This window comes from Gobio gobio (genome assembly GCF_949357685.1).
Source record: "Gobio gobio genome assembly, chromosome: 18".
NCBI classification, from domain to species: Eukaryota; Metazoa; Chordata; class Actinopteri; order Cypriniformes; family Gobionidae; genus Gobio; species Gobio gobio.
In genome coordinates, this window is record NC_137111.1 from 44,603,208 (window position 1) to 44,623,165 (window position 19,958).

At 39.3% G+C, this 19,958-nt stretch overlaps 1 protein-coding gene across 2 annotated transcripts in view; it reads right to left on the bottom strand.

The window, feature by feature from the left end:
* Nucleotides 1-19,958, bottom strand: part of slc29a1a (solute carrier family 29 member 1a) — a 66,752-nt gene that overhangs the window by 1,867 nt on the left and 44,927 nt on the right. For both annotated transcript variants that reach the window (XM_079843339.1, XM_079843338.1), the window contains 8 exons: nt 17,480-17,619; nt 16,999-17,133; nt 14,193-14,290; nt 14,007-14,088; nt 10,857-10,942; nt 10,624-10,735; nt 10,456-10,541; nt 2,404-2,603 (listed from right to left, as the gene is read on the bottom strand). In XM_079843339.1, the coding sequence (XP_079699465.1) occupies nt 2,404-2,603; nt 10,456-10,541; nt 10,624-10,735; nt 10,857-10,942; nt 14,007-14,088; nt 14,193-14,290; nt 16,999-17,133; nt 17,480-17,619 (939 nt within the window). The remainder of the gene's footprint in view (nt 1-2,403; nt 2,604-10,455; nt 10,542-10,623; nt 10,736-10,856; nt 10,943-14,006; nt 14,089-14,192; nt 14,291-16,998; nt 17,134-17,479; nt 17,620-19,958) is intronic.

Below are 19,958 nucleotides of genomic sequence, written 5' to 3' on the forward strand. Positions count from 1 at the left end.
CTTTATTTTGCCTGTTTGTGTTTCTGAATGATATTGCTAATGATATTTTACCAGTGCAATTTGAAGCACAGAAGAGAGCAGTGTTCAAAATTAGATACATTTAGTTAAGACTATACATGTGAATGAACATAAAATGTGTTATGAGATTTTTTGTCCATATGAGAACATATTTTATTTTGTTCAATTAAGAACAAATGCTATCTACACTCATTTACAATTTAGTCTGGCAATAAACATAAATGATTGTTTTTAGGTATATAATTGTCCGGACCTCGGCCGGTGAGGAGGGTTCATTTACTGGACCTCAAGCTATTTTAGTTGAAGACCCCTGTGTTAGACAAACATCATCAGGACAATGTTCAGCACAGAAAAGATGATGATACTTCTGTCACGGACGGATGATGAGGATGCGTAGAGGATCTTAAATGCAGCATGGAGTTTAAGTGCATGATCCAAACGGAAGAAGAGCAACGTAACAGTGTGTATCACACAAACAACACCAGACAATGAACTGAGAAAACTGAAGGTCTTAAATACACAAAATAATAAACTGAATACAAAACAGGTGTGCTCTAATAAATCAGACAATGAATTACTGGGGCTGTCTAAAATCGCCCCTACACACAGAGCAGAGAAAAAGTGCCCTTATAAGGACATATTTGTACCTTATTTACTCCTAAAGGGTGCATATCAGTACCCTAGAGAACAAATACGTACTACCATGAACCCTTTTATGGTAAAAAAGGTACAAATATGCCCTTTTAAGGGTACTGTCCCCTAAAGGTACACTTTTGACACCCTTTTTCTCTGTGTGTATACCCTTAAAGGGGCTATATGCAACTTTTTCCCCAAAATAAACGTAACAATAGCCTTTTTATTTTACCATATATGACTCAAACATCTCCTGATGAGCATACTGACACCTTGTCCGCTCACAGTGGGTGCACCTATAAGCCTGTATCCTATTTTTCCTATTTTCTGGCGGGTCGTTTTTTCCCGCGCTGTCTGCGGATGTGACGTCACCACCGCTGCGAGAGCGAGCAGAAAATGAGAGCAGTTCTGTTTTTTGGCCACAGGTGTCAGTCGCGAGTTTAAATTTCAGAAAAACGCATATAGCCCCTTTAAATAGGGCACAGCCATTTGTAGTATGTTTTGTAGTTGTAGTTTTGTAGTGCCCAAAACCATAGTGGACGTTATTGAGTGCACTCATTCAATCCCACAATAATGAGCGTACACCTGATGTACGCTCAACGGCTAGAGAATACACATAATGCACTGTGAGAGTTGAATGCCAAATTAATTCCCTTCTCTGACCAGCAGATTGCGCCGAAAGATGAATCATCCATCCATTTTCCAAACGGTGAGAACAGGGAATGGTGAATGAGGTTATTTAGACCAGGGAACATAGACGAACAAACATAGTCCTTCAACAGGAAACCAAAACATAAACAATGGCTGCATCTGAAGTCACATCCTTCCCTACTATATAGTAGACGAAAAACTGTGACTAAAGTAGTGTGTCCTAATTCACAGTACTCATAAAAGGTAAAAAGTACCAGGATGACCTGCTACTTCCGGTGAGATTCTAAAGTGTGCATACATACACTTTACTATCCCATGAGGCCAAGAAGCGACGCAAATAACGTTGGTAGGTCACATAATAATGACAACATGGCGAATGTAGTACGACCAGATACACACATTCATACTATATAGAACATACTTTTTAGCAGTCGTGAAGTAGTTACTTATTTCGTACCTACTCTAGAGCACATGCGATTTCGGACGCAGCCCACGTATGACAACTACACTTAAGAACTAATTGCATTTCTCTCCTCAACAAGCAGCACAAATTGAGGAATGTCAATTTTGGGATATCGCATAAAAAAAGGCTGGATGGAAATGCCAAGATATGCATATATTTTAAAAATGTGCATAAAAAAACATGCACTCAGTTGAGGCGGATACATTTGTTATCTGATAAGATAAAAACATGCACATAAACTGTGATGGAAACACATTTACCAAATAAATTACTCGATGGGCATCAGAAAACTCATGCCAGACGTGAAAAGTGCCACGTTGTTTAAAAAGCAAATTGCACTCACGCCCATCTGTTCAGCCATGGGTGTGCTGGTCTGGAAACCAGGTGTGTTCAGCCGCATTGTTGGCGTGTGGCTATTTTGAGGAACTGAAAACGACTGCGCCATTGACCAACCATAACCCGGCATAAAGTCAATATTGGTCTAACGCAGTATTTTTTTGGTGCTATTTAAAGGGTGTGTTAGTAATATGTGCCAATAGACCACACTTACACTCTGCTTATTACACACACACATGATTAAATATTAAGTTTAATACGCACTATATCTTGCATGCATGTTGATGTTGTTTTGTACTTACTTTGGTCCGAAGCACATGCAGAGACTGGCCAGGTATCCGTTGCTAAAGGAGAAGAAGATCATGAAAATGATGTATAAGGCGTCATGTTTGAACACCACGGGCAGGTAGTGTCTGGGCTGAACGTTGCAGAGGATGAAGAGAGGAATGAACACCACGCGTGCGATGACCAGGATGGGCAGCCACATGCTGTCTTTACCAGGCTGAACAGAAAGAGACCAGATGTCAGATTTCACACTTAAACTGTGTAGACATTAATCAATATCATCACTCAAATCATTTTATATTATATTACTGCTGTGCCCATTTGAGCCGATTTACCAAAACCTCTTTGTTGTCAATTTCAAAATTGATCAATAGTTTTGTAAATAGATAAAGTGCTTAACTGTTTTTTGTTAGGGTTTTTTTCTCTCAAATTTGAAAAGGAAAAGAATCAGTTATTGTTAAAACTACTAAACGCTGTTTTTGTTCACTTAAATAAAACATCATTTTAAGTACTAAATAATGACTAAAACTACAACTGAAATTAAAATAAAGCAAAATGGAAATATTAAAAACTAATAAAAATGACAAAAGCACATCTTAAACTTAAAAATGAAACCTATAAATATAAAAATGAAAGCTCATTTAAAATATTAATAAAAACTTTAGCAGTATATAAATAATACTAAACTAACACTGAAATGAATAAATATTATTAATATATAATAATGAACATTAATTCAAATATTGTGTAAATTGTCCCGCAATTTAGTATCATAATGTCACATCTGTATTAAATCGTAATTTTGCATTATATCATAATACACAATTAGTTTAGTTATGATTCAACGCCATATCTGCAGCAATGGCTATATTTATGGCAATAATTCTGATTACAATGTCACTTCAATGTCACAACAATAAACAATCAATATACAAAAACATACATATGAACCAATAATAGTAATAATAACAATTACAAAAAAAAAAAAAAAAAATTCATATATAATAAAAATTCTAAAATGATTCCAGGAGAAACCTTTTTTTTTAATTTCTGAATAAACACGTTGTAAATGTACAGATTCAATATGAGTTTGTCGTCAGATGCTGGTATATTTCATTTAGTCATTTCCAACTGAAGTGCTTTATCTGCTTGTTCATTGCCAGCCAATCCTATATGGCCAATAAAAAAAACTATGTAATACACAGTTAGCTGTCATTATCATCAAATAAACCATCACTGTCTATCAGGACAGCATCAGCCATTATAAAACCCATGCCTGTCAACCACTGCAATCCATTGGCTTAAATAGCCAATCAATGATTGAGAAAGAGCGTAGAACAGGCCTTCGGCATCTTGAATACTTTCTAGGATCATGTGAACGTGGTTTGGCCCATAAAATACTCAAAACCCATGATGATACCAAATCTAAATACAGCAGATTTACAGCGATTGGCTGGACATCCACCATCTCCATGTACAGCAGCCAAGTTTCTCCCAAGATGCTCAGCTCTTCCCTTACAATGCACACTTATTTAAATCTCTCGTTCAGATGGATGCTATAATGGAGTCAAACTATAAGTATCCTCCAGCACATCAGCGGAGAAACAAGCGTTACATTGAGTGCGGTAAACACAGAGCACATGAGCAGCTCAGGAGCGTCTGACAGCTGACTGCACACGAGGCAGGCCTCCTCCAGTGGGCATGTCGTTAAAGACTCCCCAAATGCCAGGAATACCGATAAGGATTTCCAGAACGATTCTGATCTGCTCCACTGAGGTTTCCCCGTAATACATTAATCAGTTTTCCCTGAGTTTGACATTTTAATGGAGGAAGAAACAGGCTGAATTTCACGTTAATATTTTCTGTTTTGACTTGCATTTTACATTAATGAGAGGAAACGAGTCACCACCATATACTCTAGTTTAAACTGTTGAAACAGGATAGAGAGAAAAAACCTTCACATTGACCCTCCCAGGCACCAAACACATGAACACATAGCTAAACTTCACTGCCTATAGTCTGAGAGCTGCTTTAGTAGCATCGCAAAGGGCAATAACAACCTTCATATTATTGTGTAACAATATTTGTGTAATAAACAAACATATAAGGCCTTGAAATGTACTATGATAGATCAATAAATAAATAAAAGCCTGGATATCTACTATATTTCTGTAGATATCCATGGTCGGATGGATGGACGGACAGAAAGATGGATGGATGGACGGACGGACAGAAAGATGGATGGGCAGATGGATGGACGGATGGGCAGATGGATGGATGGACAGATGGATGGATGGAGAAATGGATGGATGGACAGATGAATGGATAGATGGACAGATGGATGGATGGATAGATGGACAGATGGATGGACAGATGGATGATGGATGGACGGATAGAGGATGGATGGACAGATGGATGGATGGATAGAGGATGGATGGATGGACAGATGGAGAAATGGATGGATGGACAGATGAATGGATAGATGGACAGATGGATGGATGGATGGATGGATGGATAGATGGACAGATGGATGATGGATGGACGGATAGAGGATGGATGGATGGATGGATGGATGGACAGATGGATGGATGGATAGAGGATGGATGGACAGATGGATGGATGGATGGATGGATGGATGGACAGATGGATGGATGGACAGATTAGGGATGAAACGATTACCGGTTTCACGATAAACCATGATAAAATTTAGTGACATTTAGTAATATTGTTTAAAATTTAATTATCATTAAAACCGCGTGTGATTATCACGATTTTGAAAACTGGCGGTAAATCTTGTCCAGTCAGCGTCAGTCAGTCTGGTGCTTAATCGAAGATGCAGAACATGCCAGAAGAAAGTAACTGTAATAGGGAGAACACTTCAAAACTATGAACGCAAGGCAAGTGGACTTTGACCTCAATACCAAAACTACGTCTGGGAAATAATAACGTGAAGCGAACGAAAAAATTCAGACAAGACAAATCAGGGCTTGACATTAACAACCGCCATTTGCGGGTGTAAGTTAACGTTATTTCGGCTGCACACTATAGCCACCTTGGCGGTTGAACTTATTATAGTCTTCTGAAAAGCCATCTGTTATAATCGCGTTGCGCATTATAACCAACCACACGTGTTTCTATTGAGTTTATGAATGCAATATCTCCAGCGCGCTCTCACTCGCTGAAATCTGCACTCAAAGCAGAGATAAACGTGCGATGTACGCAGGAGATTCACTCATCATACAGTGATTGACTGTTTCTGTTTTATTTCAGCAGCGAAAATAGTTTCAAACAAACACAGCAGAACCACAGCGCATCTGATATGACTGGCATAACGCAGGCAAATTTAGGGACCGTCTCTAAAGTTACATACAACATTGGTAACGTTATTAGCGTTTCTGACTTCAATAGCATTTGAAGAGAATGACCGTCATAAAACTGACTGTAAAGTGTTCATCCAGGTGTCAGGTATGATGCATACCTTTTGATATTTAATAAAATAAACAGTCAAATCATGAAAATATGGATTTGTATTATTTCGCTAGGATACTGTTTGGGCTCTTACACAAAATATGCTAGATTTAAATGTGTCATAGCTGAACACTGATGAGAATATTGCTTGAGAATATATTTACAGAGATAATATTAGAGATTATATTTACACCAAATTATTATTATTTATGCGTTGCTATTGACGACGGCCATTATAAGGAAGTAAATCCCACAGAATAGAATCTAGCTTTAAAAAGTGCATAGAGCTGCTTTTATTTATGTTGTTTGTTGATTTTCAAATATAAAACTTGAAATGTTTTAAGTGCGTGCATCTGTTCTTTTTTCTGTTCTTTTTCATTTGAACAAAACGTAATCAAAACATAATCGTGATGTGAAATTTCAATACCGTTTCATCCCTAGGACAGATGGATGGATAGAGGATGGATGGACAGATGGATGGAAAGATGGATAGAGGATGGATGGACAGATGGATGGATGGGCAGAGGATGGACAGCTGGATGGATGGATGGACAGATGGATGATCAGATGGATGGATGGATAGAGGGATGATGGATGGACAGATGGATGGATAGAGGATAGATGGATGGACAGATGGATGGATGGATGGATGGATGGACAGATGGATGGATGGATGAACAGATGGATGGATGGACGGATGGATGGACAGAGGATGGACAGATGGATGGATGGATGGATGGATGGACAGAGGGATGATGGATGGACAGATGGATGGATGGATAGAGGATATATGGATAGATGGATGGACAGATGGATGGATAGATGGATGGACAGATGGATGGATGGATGAACAGATGGATGGATGGACGGATGGATGGACAGAGGATGGACAGATGGATGGATGGACAGATGGATGAACAGATGGATGGATGGATGGATGGACAGAGGGATGATGGATGGACAGATGGATGGATGGATAGAGGATATATGGATAGATGGATGGACAGATGGATGGATAGAGGATAGATGGACAGATGGATGAATGGAGGATGGATGGACAGATGGATGGAGGATGGATGGATGGATGGATAGAGAATGGCTGGATAGTTGGATGGACAGATGGATGGATAGATGGATGGACAGATGGATGGATAGAGGATGGATGGACAGATGGATGGATGGATGGATAGAGGGTGGATGGACAGATGGATGGATGGACAGATGGATGGATAGAGTATGGATGGATAAAGGATGGATGGACAGATGGATGGATAGAGTATGGATGGATAAAGGATGGATGGACAGATGGATGGATGGACAGAGGATGGGTGGACAGATGAATGGATGGATGATAGATGGACAGATGGATGGATGGAGGATGATGGACATATGGATAGAGGATGGATGGACAGATGGATGGATGATATTTGTATAATAAATAAATAAATCCTTGATTTCTATTTAGCCAACCATAAAAGTATCATGTGTAGTCCATGTGACCTGAGCTCAGTATTCTTACAAGTCATCCTGTGGAACAGTTGTGTGAGGAACAGACTGAATTATATGAATGTAAGTGTAAAACTGCATCAGAGGGCAACATTTCTGGTGCACACCAAAAAAATCAGTGAGTTCCACACACAAAGCCATCACATGACCTCAGAACATGGACAACTTTTATGAGCATTTGATGGAACTTTTTGTTATTTATTCTCTAAAGTCATTTGGGTTTGGAACGACACAGTTTTCATTTCTGGCTCTTCGTTTGACATGATGTAAGATTTTCCAGAGAAACTTTTTGACAATGTTTTCCCTGCTCTGTTCTTTATAGTTTGAGTCTTTTCAGAAAGAACATCTTGAAAATCCCAGAAGAGAACGGCCAAATACAAAAAGCAGATGCCCTATTTGAGCTCTAATAAAGCATGTTTGAGGAGTCCCCGTCTGCGCCTGACTAACACAACACACACATACGTACCCAGTGGTTAAAGTGGGATTTGGCTGGTGGGGGAACCCTCAATTTTGTGTAAGTGCAACAGGGAAAAATTACTCACCGTGGTATAGCAATACTTTTTGAGACAAGAATGTCACTGGCACTAAGTATCACAATACTTACTTATTTTATATTTTAATGGTTTTATTTTGGTCCATCTACATCTACACTGATATGATGATGATGACACTATGTTAAAATAATATGGAACACAACCTTGTTTTCCACATTGTAAATTCAAACATAAAAAGGGGAAGTATAAAAATTCTTAACATTTAACACACCAAAATGGCTGAAGACACAACTACAATTTAAATAAATCTCAAAGTCTCAATGTCAAAATGCAGAATCAAAGGTTTTGCTGTAGGCCCTGAGGCAATAACAAACCCAAGGGCCCCATATTAGCTGATCTTGGTGCCACAACGTTTTCTACCACAGATTTTTTTTTTTTTACTAATTCGTCAAAGCACAGAGATACAATGAGTATATAATGTCTGAATATTCAATTTTAATATTAAGTAGGCCTATAAATATTCCAAGCTGCAACGCATTAACATCATAAATGCATTAACTCCAGATATGAGGTCAAAGCAAACATGTTTCCAGAAACAGCAACAACTTTTGAGTATAAAACTGCCTTAAAGGTCCCGTTCTTCGTGTTTTTTTGAAGCTTTGATTGTGTTTACAGTGTGCAATATAACATGTGTTCATGTTTCGCGTGTAAAAAAACACAGTATTTTTCATACAATGTACTTATCTGTGTACCGCTGTTTTCACTGTCCTAAAAACGGCTGGTGATTTCCTCTTTCTATGAAGTCCCTCCTTCAGAAACACGTAACGAGTTCTGATTGTGCAAGCGCTTACCGTGTTGTAATTCGACCGCAGCTTAGCGCAGGTGCCAGCAGTTCCTGTGTTGTGATTCGACAGCAGCTTAGCGCATGTTGGAAAGGTCACGCCTCTTAACGGAGAGATGTATGCGTTCAATAATCTCTACAGCGTCCCTGGGAAAGCCAAACAAAGGTGATTTGACTCCTGGATGAAAATAACAGCGTCTCGACGACATGGCGATAAACACACTCAACGCAACAGTTCCTTTTCTCCACGCGACACGTCCGCTTCTCCACGTGGGACAGCAACAAGACCGCGCCCCCCTTTTCGCGTTTCTTTGTGGGCGGAGGTTAGTCTGTTCTACTGCTCTACTGACGTAATTAAAGAAGGAAGTACCAGGATGTAGTCCAAGCCAGCCGTTCGCTGTAGGCTTTGAAAGGGAACTTCTGTTAAATAAAATATCTCGCTTGGCATTGAACTTTGAGCTTTATAATTTTACAGGTATTATTTATGCTCTAACAGCAACATTACACACTAACTAAAGTTTGAACAATGGGATCATGCGGAATGGGACCTTTAAGGAACTTTAAAACCGGCGAGGTCCCAAATTCGAGCTATTTAGGGGGGTACTGTCAGCAAGAAAATGTGTATTTCTCTGATTTACATATGTGCATTTTAATGTGTTTGAATGCAAAAAATAAAATAATAATAATAAATAGCTTTTATCTTGTCACACCTGTTCTCTCCTCATTTCATCACTCTTTCTTTTTCTCTCAGTCTCCTTCTCTTGTCCTGTCTCTTCCTATCCTAAAGCTGAGCTCTGACTAGTCTCTTCATTTTCGCCTCAGTGAAGAAAGTAAACATAGGGTCAACTGATATTTTTAGCCTATATTTTATTAATTCACTGAAGGCTACGAACGCTAGGTAAATACCATCCATCCATCCATCATCTTCCGCTTATCCGGGGCCGGGTCGCGGGGGCAACAGTCTAAGACGCCCAGACCTCCCTCTCCCTAGCCACTTCCTCCAGCTCTTCCGGGGGAACCCAGAGGCGTTCCCAGGCCAGCCGGGAGACCCTCCAGCGTGTCCTAGGTCTTCCCCGGGGCCTCCTTCCGGTGGGACGTGCCTGGAACACCTCCCTGGGAAGGCGTCCAGGAGGCATCCGAAATAGATGCCCGAGCCACCTCAGCTGACCCCTCTCGATGTGGAGGACCAGCGGCTCTACTCTGAGCTCCTCCCGAGTGACCGAGCTTCTCACCCTATCTCTGAGGGAGCGCCCAGCCACCCTGCGGAGAAAGCTCATTTTGGCCGCCTGTATCCGGGATCTTGTCCTTTCGGTCATGCCCCACAGCTCATGAGAATAAATACGTTTAATAAATTAATTCACAATATGTACGCACACATTCATTATTCTATGCCTAATCTGGTTTAAATTATTTTACAACATTTATTGTATACACCTCTGAAAAATACCGGTGAGCTGACTACGGCCATGATTACAGTCGTGTAGGCAGCCTATAGTTTACCTCAACATGGTCGGACTCGGAGCTCTTCTGTCTGGTTCAGCTAGTTTCGCCACAGAGCCTTTACTGTACACTTGATGCTGCGATTGTATTCAAATGGATAAAGCGACTGCCTGGCGCTTGTTATCAGTTCAATAGAGTGGCGAAAGCGCCGAACGAGTCTGTCAGCGCTGTGCGTGAGATGATCCAGCTGCGACCGCTGGATCTATTTAGTTATTCATTTATTCCGGACCGATCCGGCCCACTTTAACCCCTGTACTTACCCACATACAAACAGCAGTCAGGCTCCTACCGGCCCAGTCCATCATATTGAACAGGAGGAAGCAGGACACGGGGATGAAATATTTTTCTGTGAAAAGAGACAGGACAGCTGTGATATGTCTGTAGAGAAAATCAACACAGTGGAGCATCACACATGCAAACACACTCACCACCCCATTGACTGCCCTCAGCAATAGTGGACTTGACATCAACAGTGACGGCTGGGAAGGTGCCAATAGTGACGGCGAAAACAAAGCATACGGAAAGAGCCATCACCCAGATCTAAATCAGGAGGCGAGACAGAGTACAAGTGTTATTATAAACGGAGACTTGCATCACTAACGTGCCAGTTCAGCTCCAACTATGTAGATAAGAGATGTGAGCGGGTGGTTGAAGCTAATACCTGTTTAAAGATGCCAAACACTGACACAGCTGGTCTGGGCTCTTCATCGGTCAGACTCAGGACTGGCCTCTTCTCTGCTTGACCTTCTGCAAGACAAGAGCAAAAATACACAGTCAATTTCACTTTACAGGGAATCACGGGTGATAGGAGTCCGGCACAATGTCATAGGGGCAATGTTTGTCATTTAGCAGCAACAAAAGTTTTGAAATATCATGAAAAAACACATTAGGACACTGTTCAGCTACCCTGGGACTAGTGTTAAAGTCCTCATGAAATCAAAATCGATCTTATTTATTTTGTTAAAAATATAAAAAACAAATGCTATAAAATTAAATAAAACAAGTGCTATAAAACGAAACAAAATGCTATACAATAAAATAAATAAAATAAAACAAAACAAAGAAAAACAAAATGCTATAAAAAAAACAAAATGCTATAAAATAAAACTAAATGCTATAAGACAAAAAAATGCTATAAAATAAATAAAAAAAACAAAACAAAGAAAAACAAAATGCTATAAAATAAAACAAAATGCAATAAAATAAATAAAATAAAACAAAACAAAAAGCTATAAAATAAAAACAAATGCTATAAAAATAAAATACAACTAAATGCTATAAAACAAAACGCTACAAGACCAAAATAAATTATATAAAATAAAAAGCAAAACAAAATGCTATAAAATAAAACAAAATGTTTTAAAATAAAATAAAACGAAATGCTATAAAATAAAATAAATGCTATAAAACAAAACAAAGAAAAACAAAATGCTATAAAATAAAAGTAAATGCTATAAAAAAACTAAATGCTATACAATAAAATAAAACAAAGAAAAACAAAAAGCTATAAAACAAAACGTTTTAAAATAAAATAAAACTAAATGCTATAAAATAAAAGAAATGCTATAAAACAAAACAAAGAAAAACAAAATGCTATAAAATAAAACTAAATGCTATAAAACAAAACAAAATGCTATACAATAAAATAAAACGAATTGCTATAAAATAAAACAAAACACTATAAGACCAAACAAAATTATATAAAATAAAAAGCAAAACTAAATGCTTTAAAACAAAACGCTATACAATAAAATAAATAAAAGTAAACAAAGAAAAACTAAATGCAATAAAATAAAACTAATTGCTATAAAATAAAACAAAACGCTATAGAACAAGACGCTATAAAACAAAAAGCAAAACAATGCTATAAAATAAAATAAAACAAAATAAAAAAGTACGCATTTTCTGAGGGACAAATAAATGGCCTCACAATCTTGACCAGAGACATCTGGATATGATCTGAATATTAATTCAGTTAATTGTTGATTTGTGACCTTCAGAGAACCTACAGTGAGGAAACACACTTCAAAGTATTTGAACACCCTGCTATTTTGCAAGTTCTCTGAAATTGTCATCGTAGGTGGAACACCTGAGAAAATCAATGTTAATATTTGGTACAGTAGCCTTTGTTTGCAATTACAGAGGTCAAACGTTTCCTGTAGTTTTTCTCCAGGTTTGCACACACTGCAGGAGGGATTTTGGCCCACTCCTCCACACAGATCTCCTCTAGATCAGTCAGGTTTCTGGCCCGTCGCTGAGAAACACAGAGTTTGAGCTCCCTCCAAAGATTCTCTATTGGGTTTAGGTCTGGAGACTGGCTAGGCCACGCCAGAACCTTGATATGCTTCTTACAGAGCCACTCCTTGGTTATCCTGGCTGTGTGCTTCGGGTCATTGTCATGTTGGAAGACCCAGTCTTGACCCATCTTCAATTCTCTAACTGAGGGAAGGAGGTTGTTCCCCAAAATTGCAGTCGCCCTGTCCCATGTGCAGAAAAACACCCCCAAAGCATGATGCTACCACCCCCATGCTTCACAGTAGGGATAGTGTTCTTGGGATGGTACTCATCATTCTTCTTCCTCCAAACACGTTTAGTGGAGTTATGACCAAAAAGTTCTATTTTGGTCTCATCTGACCACATGACTTTCTCCCATGACTCCTGGATCATCCAAATGGTCATTGGCAAACTTAAGATGGGCCTGGACATGTGCTGGTTTAAGCAGGGGAACCTTCCGTGCCATGCATGATTTCAAACCATGACGTCTTAGTGTATTACCAACAGTAACCTTGGAAACGGTGGTCCCAGCTCTATTCAGGTTATTGACCAGCTCCTCCCGTGTATTTCTTTGCTGATTTCTCACCTTTCTTAGGATCATTGAGACCCCACGAGGTGAGATCTTGCATGGAGTCCCAGTCCGAGAGAGATTGACAGTCATGTTTAGCTTCTTCCATTTTCTAATGATTGCTCCAACAGTGGACCTTTTTTCACCAAGCTGCTTGGCAATTTCCCCGTAGCCTTTTCCAGCCTTGTGGAGGTGTACAATTTTGTCTCTAGTGTCTTTGGACAGCTCTTTGGTCTTGGCCATGTTTGTAGTTTGTAGTTTGTAGGTGTCTTTATGCAGCTAACAACCTCAAACATTTACATTTACATTTACATTTAGTCATTTAGCAGACGCTTTTATCCAAAGCAACTTACAAATGAGGGCAATAGAAGCAGCTAGAGCAGTCCAAGGGCAACAATATCAACAATATGCAAGTGCTGTAACAAGTCTCAGTTAATCTAGCACAGAACAAATTTTTTTTTTTTTTTTTTTTCAAGGCTACTGTCAAACAGGTGCATCTAATTTAGGATAATAAATGGAGTGGAGGTTGACATTTTAAAGGCAGACTAACAGGTCTTTGAGGGTCAGAATTCTAGCTGATAGACAGGTGTTCAAATACTTATTTGCAGCTGTATCATACAAATAAATAGTTAAAAAATCATACATTGTGATTTCTGGATTTTTTTTTTTTTAGATTATGTCTCTCACAGTGGACATGCACCTACGATGACAATTTCAGACGCTTCCATGATTTCTAAGTGGGAGAACTTGCAAAATAGCGGGGTGTTCAAATACTTATTTTCCTCACTGTATCTCGACGACCAGATTAATACTTACAATCTTTGCCACAATAGGACTTTTGCACATTTTCCCTGTAGTCTCATATATTCTAGTGGTCCCATTTATTTGTGTTTGATGGAGCATCAGATGTCACTGATGACATCACATGTTTAGAGAACAATTTGATAGATATGGAACGCTGGGCTTTACCTGGTTTCAGCAAATCCATCTTGTTTTCCTCATCTGCGATGGACCGAGAGCCATTGCTCTCAGAGTAATACTTGAAAAACTCCTGCAGAACAAATAGTTTTAGTTATCGAAATCATAATTCTCTGCATTGATTAGTGGAAATGAAGCACAGATGTGAATCTGAAGAATCAAGGCTTTACACCATACCATTTGTGGCAGGGCGAAGTAAGAAACGATGGCCAGGAGAATAACGATGCAGGCAATGATGAAGTAGCCGAAAGCGCTGTCTTGTAACTCAGAGCCCGCTGGAAAACACAAGATTCAGGGTCAAAACCTGGAAGCACCTGGAACAGGTTTGACATGGTACCAACATTTCAGTAGTCAGTACCAATACCAGACATTTTCCAGTTCTCTGTACCAAAAACTGTTGAATTCTGTACAGAACTTTGTATCGTTTTGTCTCATCCATCGGTTATCACTGTCAATCATCACAGTTTCTGATTCAATTGCACATATAAATACTGTTGTCAATCCAAAAACTTTGCAGTTTACTTAGCAGCATGAAAAACTAAACTTGTATTCAGATTGTGAATGGGTAATAAATAGAAAGCCTCCCCTTATAGTCACTACGATGTCAATCTCTAAAGCGCAAGTTCACTGAATTCTGCACTCTTGCCAAAACGCCCGTTTTGATTTTACTACTGTGGTAATAACTGTAAATTATGCATAATTACAAGTAAATAACCCTAAGCCAAACCCTAACTCTATAGTAAGTACATATAAGTACAACTCTTTCCCGGCCAGCGTTTTTGAAAAGTCGCCAGCCAGCGCAAGCATTTTTGATCATTTTCACAAAAATGTCATGGCCCCCAGAATATTTTGCTGTATGATTATCTGAACATACAATATATCAAAAGAAGGAACAGAGCCTCTGCTTTTAAACAACAACAATAAAACATTTTTTTCTAGCTTTATCTTTTTTATCAACACTTGAATGTGGGTTTTTAACAATAAGCTGAGAAAATCAATTTTGTTGTCAAAAGCCATATTCGGTCGGTAATTGTTTCTCATGTGAACGTCAGTAAAAATACATTTGCATGCCACCTCAGAGATAAAACTTGTGCATTTGGATGGTGATTTATTCACGGTGGAGGAGCGAGTTTTGTGGTCCTGCGCACCTGGGAATGCTGCTCCGTGGTCAATAACATGATTGTCTGCTGTAAATAAAATGTCATATGCTTGGTATAAAGAGAATAAATGCATATTTAATTTAATAATAGGAACATTTTAAATAATACCCTGCAGCCATATCACCCTGTAGCCCAAGACTGATTTCCCACTGAAGCTAAGCAGGGCTGAGTCTGGTCAGTACCTGGATGGGAGACCAACTGGGAAAACTAGGTTGCTGCTGGGAGAGGTGTTAGTGAGGCCAGCAGGGGGCGCTCACCCTGTGGTCTGTGTGGGTCCTAACGCCCCAGTATAATGATGGGGACACTATACTGTCAGAGAGCACCGTCCTTCGGATGAGACGTTAAACCGAGGTCCTAACTCTCTGTGGTCATTAAAAATCCCAGGATGCCCTTCGATAAAGAGTAGGGGTGTAACCCCCTGGCCAAATTTGCCCATTGGCCCCTGTCCATCATGGCCTATATATATATATATATACACACACAATTGGCTTCATGACTCTGTCTCCTCTCCACCAATCAGCTGGTGTGTGGTGAGCATTCTGGCGCAATATGGCTGCCGTCGCATCATCCAGGTGGATGCTGCACATTGGTGGTGGATGTGGAGACCCCCCCTTCTATGTAAAGCGCTTTGAGTGCCTAGAAAAGCGCTATATAAATGTAACAAATTATAAAATAATATCCTAATTACTATTTAATTATTTAAAGGTCCCATGGCATGGCATTTTTCTATTATTTTATAATGTTTCCTGAGGTGTACTTATATTGTTAGTATGATTTTTACATTAAAAATGTTCATAATTTAGAAATAAAAGGCATATTTTCTATACTGTTATTACCCCTCTGTCTTAATGTCTTATTTCAAGGGGCGTGTCTGCTGTGAGACTTCAGTAAAACGCCACACAAAAACTCTCGAAATGGCTGTTCATGCGTTTGTCACGTCGCATCTAGATTACTGTAATTCCTTGTATTGCGGTATATCTAAATCTCAAATTGCGCTACGTCAGCTTGTCCAAAATGCTGCTGCCAGACTTCTTTTAAAGTGTCGTAAACATGAACACATCACGCCTATTCTTAAATCCCTTCACTGGTTGCCGATTTGTCAGAGAATAGACTTTAAAATTCTCCTCTTCGTTTATAAATCTCTACATAACAAAGCTCCTGTCTATTTATCAGAACTCCTTCACTCCTATACTCCACCCAGAAGCCTCTGTTCTTGTGATCAGGCTTTGTTGGTCGTTCCACGCGCTAGACTAAAGCGTAGAGGTGAGCGTGCATTTGTGGTGGCAGTACATACTTTTAGGACGTATTATAAGTAGGCGAATTGGGACGCAGCCTGACATTCTGGATTCGGACGGCAATAAAATCACTGACTAGCCCCTGTCAATGATGAAAATACCTTACGACCCCACGAGAAACAATTACCGTCCGAAAAGGCCTAAAGACTACGTATGAACAATGATCAAAACACAGATGGAGTAGATCGAGCCTATCAACAACCTACTTTGAATCTTTTAATATTGTTTATATACTGTATGATATTTTGAATTGTCAGGTTGTTTTAGTCTTGCTTTTAGATGTGCTTGTCATTTTTAATAGCCTTGTTTTTTCTGTTTAGCATTTTTTGTTTTGTACTTCAACCTCAACTTTTATTTCAGTGAAACATTTTCAATTTTTTTTTTTTTTATCTAATATTTATCTTTTATCTTGTTTCATTTCAGATTTATTTTGATTTACAGAAACGATTTATTTTAATAGCTTTAATTCTGGCTCCTCCGCTTTGGAAAGGAAGAACATAAAGAGAGTGATGAAGGAGGAATACATACAGGCGATCGCACAGATCATGGAGAAAGCCGCAAACGCTCCTGCCAGCCCCTGGCCGCTCATGATGGGCGTGGTGTAGGACGCTGGGAGCATTCCAGCCAAACCAAACAGACTCCCTTGCAGAATTGCCCCGAATGCTGCAAAAAGAGTTGGAGAAGAAGAAAAACGATCGTTAGGCTTTGAGATAAACGCACATGGTAAAGGTCGTGACAACACAGAACATCATGAAACATTTCTGAGAGTTCACTCCCGTCAGATCTGCTCTTTCAAGTAGGACCTTCCTCAGCTTGATTTTCAAAACATATTGTATATTAAAATCAGCATCAAAGGATGTGTGTGAACTCAAGCCATCTTTTACTCATTATGAAACCAAACCTTGTGACCCGACCCAGAGGAGAGAATGACTACAGAGAAGAGGTCAAAGAGGCCTGGAAGAGACATACTGCAGATGAGGATGATGATGATGATGATGATGATACTCACAGTTGATGCAGATGATTTTGATCATAGTGAACGCAAAGAATGGCAGGGGGTCCATCTCCACCTTCACCAGCACCGCTGTGATGAGAAACACCACGAGAATGACAGACAGACTGCCGGAGATCCTCAACTTCTGAGGAATCCTGGGAGAAATGAGCAGCAGAAAATAACACAAGATCAGCTCTCCTGGGATACAGTTTGGTGAGCGGCTATTAGATCTCACAAGTTATTCAGTGCCTCATCATTCTTTATTACAACTGATTTTCCACATTGTAGAATAACAGTCAAGTCAATAAAACTATGAATCAAGTGGAACATGGGAGTGTGTTTATGACACTCATAAGTCACAAGGGATTAGGGATGGGCAACAGTGGTCGAGTAATCGAGTACTCGAACGTGACAGCGATCATCGATCATGAGAACGATGATCGCCCTGAAAAAAAAAATATTTGTCTCTTTTTTATTGGTTATTGCGTCGTTTTGCGCGGTACCAGAGGTCTGATTGGTTAGCGTTATACAACACACCTCCAGACCACGGCGAAATAAAGTGAAACTGAGGCATGAACTGCAGTGATGTCTGGAATCACTGATCATTAAATGGTTAGTGCAAGATGTGCAGCGCCAATCTGTCATAGCCTACATAGCATTATAATGAGAACACCGTGGAAAATGCTGTAAATGATCTGTGCTTAGTTCCCCGTGTATCAGCTGATCCACAGAGAAACTAGCGAGAACACTCAGACTAGCGCGTGAAGTTCATGTGCGCATTCGCATCCTTTTCTGCAGATGCACGTTGTAAGATTACTTTTATGTTGTCTATATCTGATTAATCTAATATAAGAAGCGTTTGGTTGAGCTTAATAAACTAGCAAAGCGCTGCCGTTATACCGGCTGTTCATTCTCTTCAGTTTCAGCTCAAATGCATTAATGCTCGAGCTCGACATGGTTTAGAGACAGATATTCTTTTTAGATAGGCTATTTATTTCTCAGAATCATTGATATTAGTAATGCAGCAGTGCTATACTGGTCTCGTATTTTTTAACAGTAGACCTAGTTGATTTAAAGTTGTTTTTCGTTATGAGTTTGAAAACGCGCAGTGATGTCTGTAAACGCTTCGATCATGAATAATAAAATTAAGTGCATGATGTGCAGAGTCAATCTGTCAAAGCATTATAATGAGAACACGATTTTAATAAAATGTTGTTTGATAAAATGTGTGCTTTCGTTGTCCGTGTATCAGTGTTGTTAAGGGAAAAGCGCATTCAAAATGTCCCGTTTCAAACCCTTCGCCTGTAAAATCTAGCACGCTGAAGTTCACGTGCGCATTCACGTCCTTTTGTGTTGATTTATGTCGTAATAGGTTCATAATAATCTTCATATTAATATTGATATAGGGTGCGTTTGGTTGAGTTTATTAACCAGCTAGCAAGCTCTGCAGGGTGGTGTTATTTCACAGTTTCAGCTCAAAGGCAATGCTCGATATTACTGACTTGGTTATTTGAGACGGTCATTTTATAAAGATGTTTCTTTTTCAAAGACATTTATGCATCATAATCTAGCAGTTATTTTTTGTTTTATATGTTCATGTTTTCATATACCTGTTTTCATGTCACGTTTGTATTTGTCAACAACCATTTTCATAACAGTTTTCATTATCTCAATGACGGACATGCCCCGCCCCCTGCACATGCCCCGCCCCCGAGTACTCGAGTACTCGTTTTTGAGACCTATCGATGATCGAAATGAGAAATTGACAAATATGCCCATCCCTACAAGGGATGTTCTTCCTTCATTATTTAGTCCAACTCATCCAATTGTAATTTATAAAATAATTTCCTAAGTAGACAAATTACATTTTTCTACAAAAATAACTCGAGCACAAGCCTTTAGATTAAAAGGAGTTTAAGATAATGAAAAACAGATTTAGTCCAAACGTTTTTAATCAGTATTGTTTAGAGGCAATTGTATGTGGGCTGCAAATAGATTTAATTGAAATTACCGGTATCCTGATTGCTTTAAACACAACTTTGAATTTGCTGAAAAGTGTATACATGTGTGTGCGTATGTGTGTGTGTGTGTGTGTGTGTGTGCGCGTTTGTATTTATATATACACACACACACCGATCAGGCATAAGTGAATAACACTGATTATATCTTCATCATGGCACCTGTTAGTGGGTGGGATATATTAGGCAGCAAGTGAACATTCTGTCCTCAAAGTTGATGTGTTAGAAGCAGGAAAAATAGGCAAGCGTAAGGATTTGAGCGAGTTTGACAAGGGCCAAATTGTGATGGCTAGACGAATGGGTCAGAGCATCCCCAAAACTGCAGCTCTTGTGGGGTGTTCCCGGTCTGCAGTGGTCAGTCTCTATCAAAAGTGCTCCAAGGAAGGAACAGTGGAGAACCGGCGACAGGGTCATGGACGGCCAAGGCTCATTGATGCACGTGGGGAGTGAAGGCTGGTCCGTGTGGTCCGATCAAA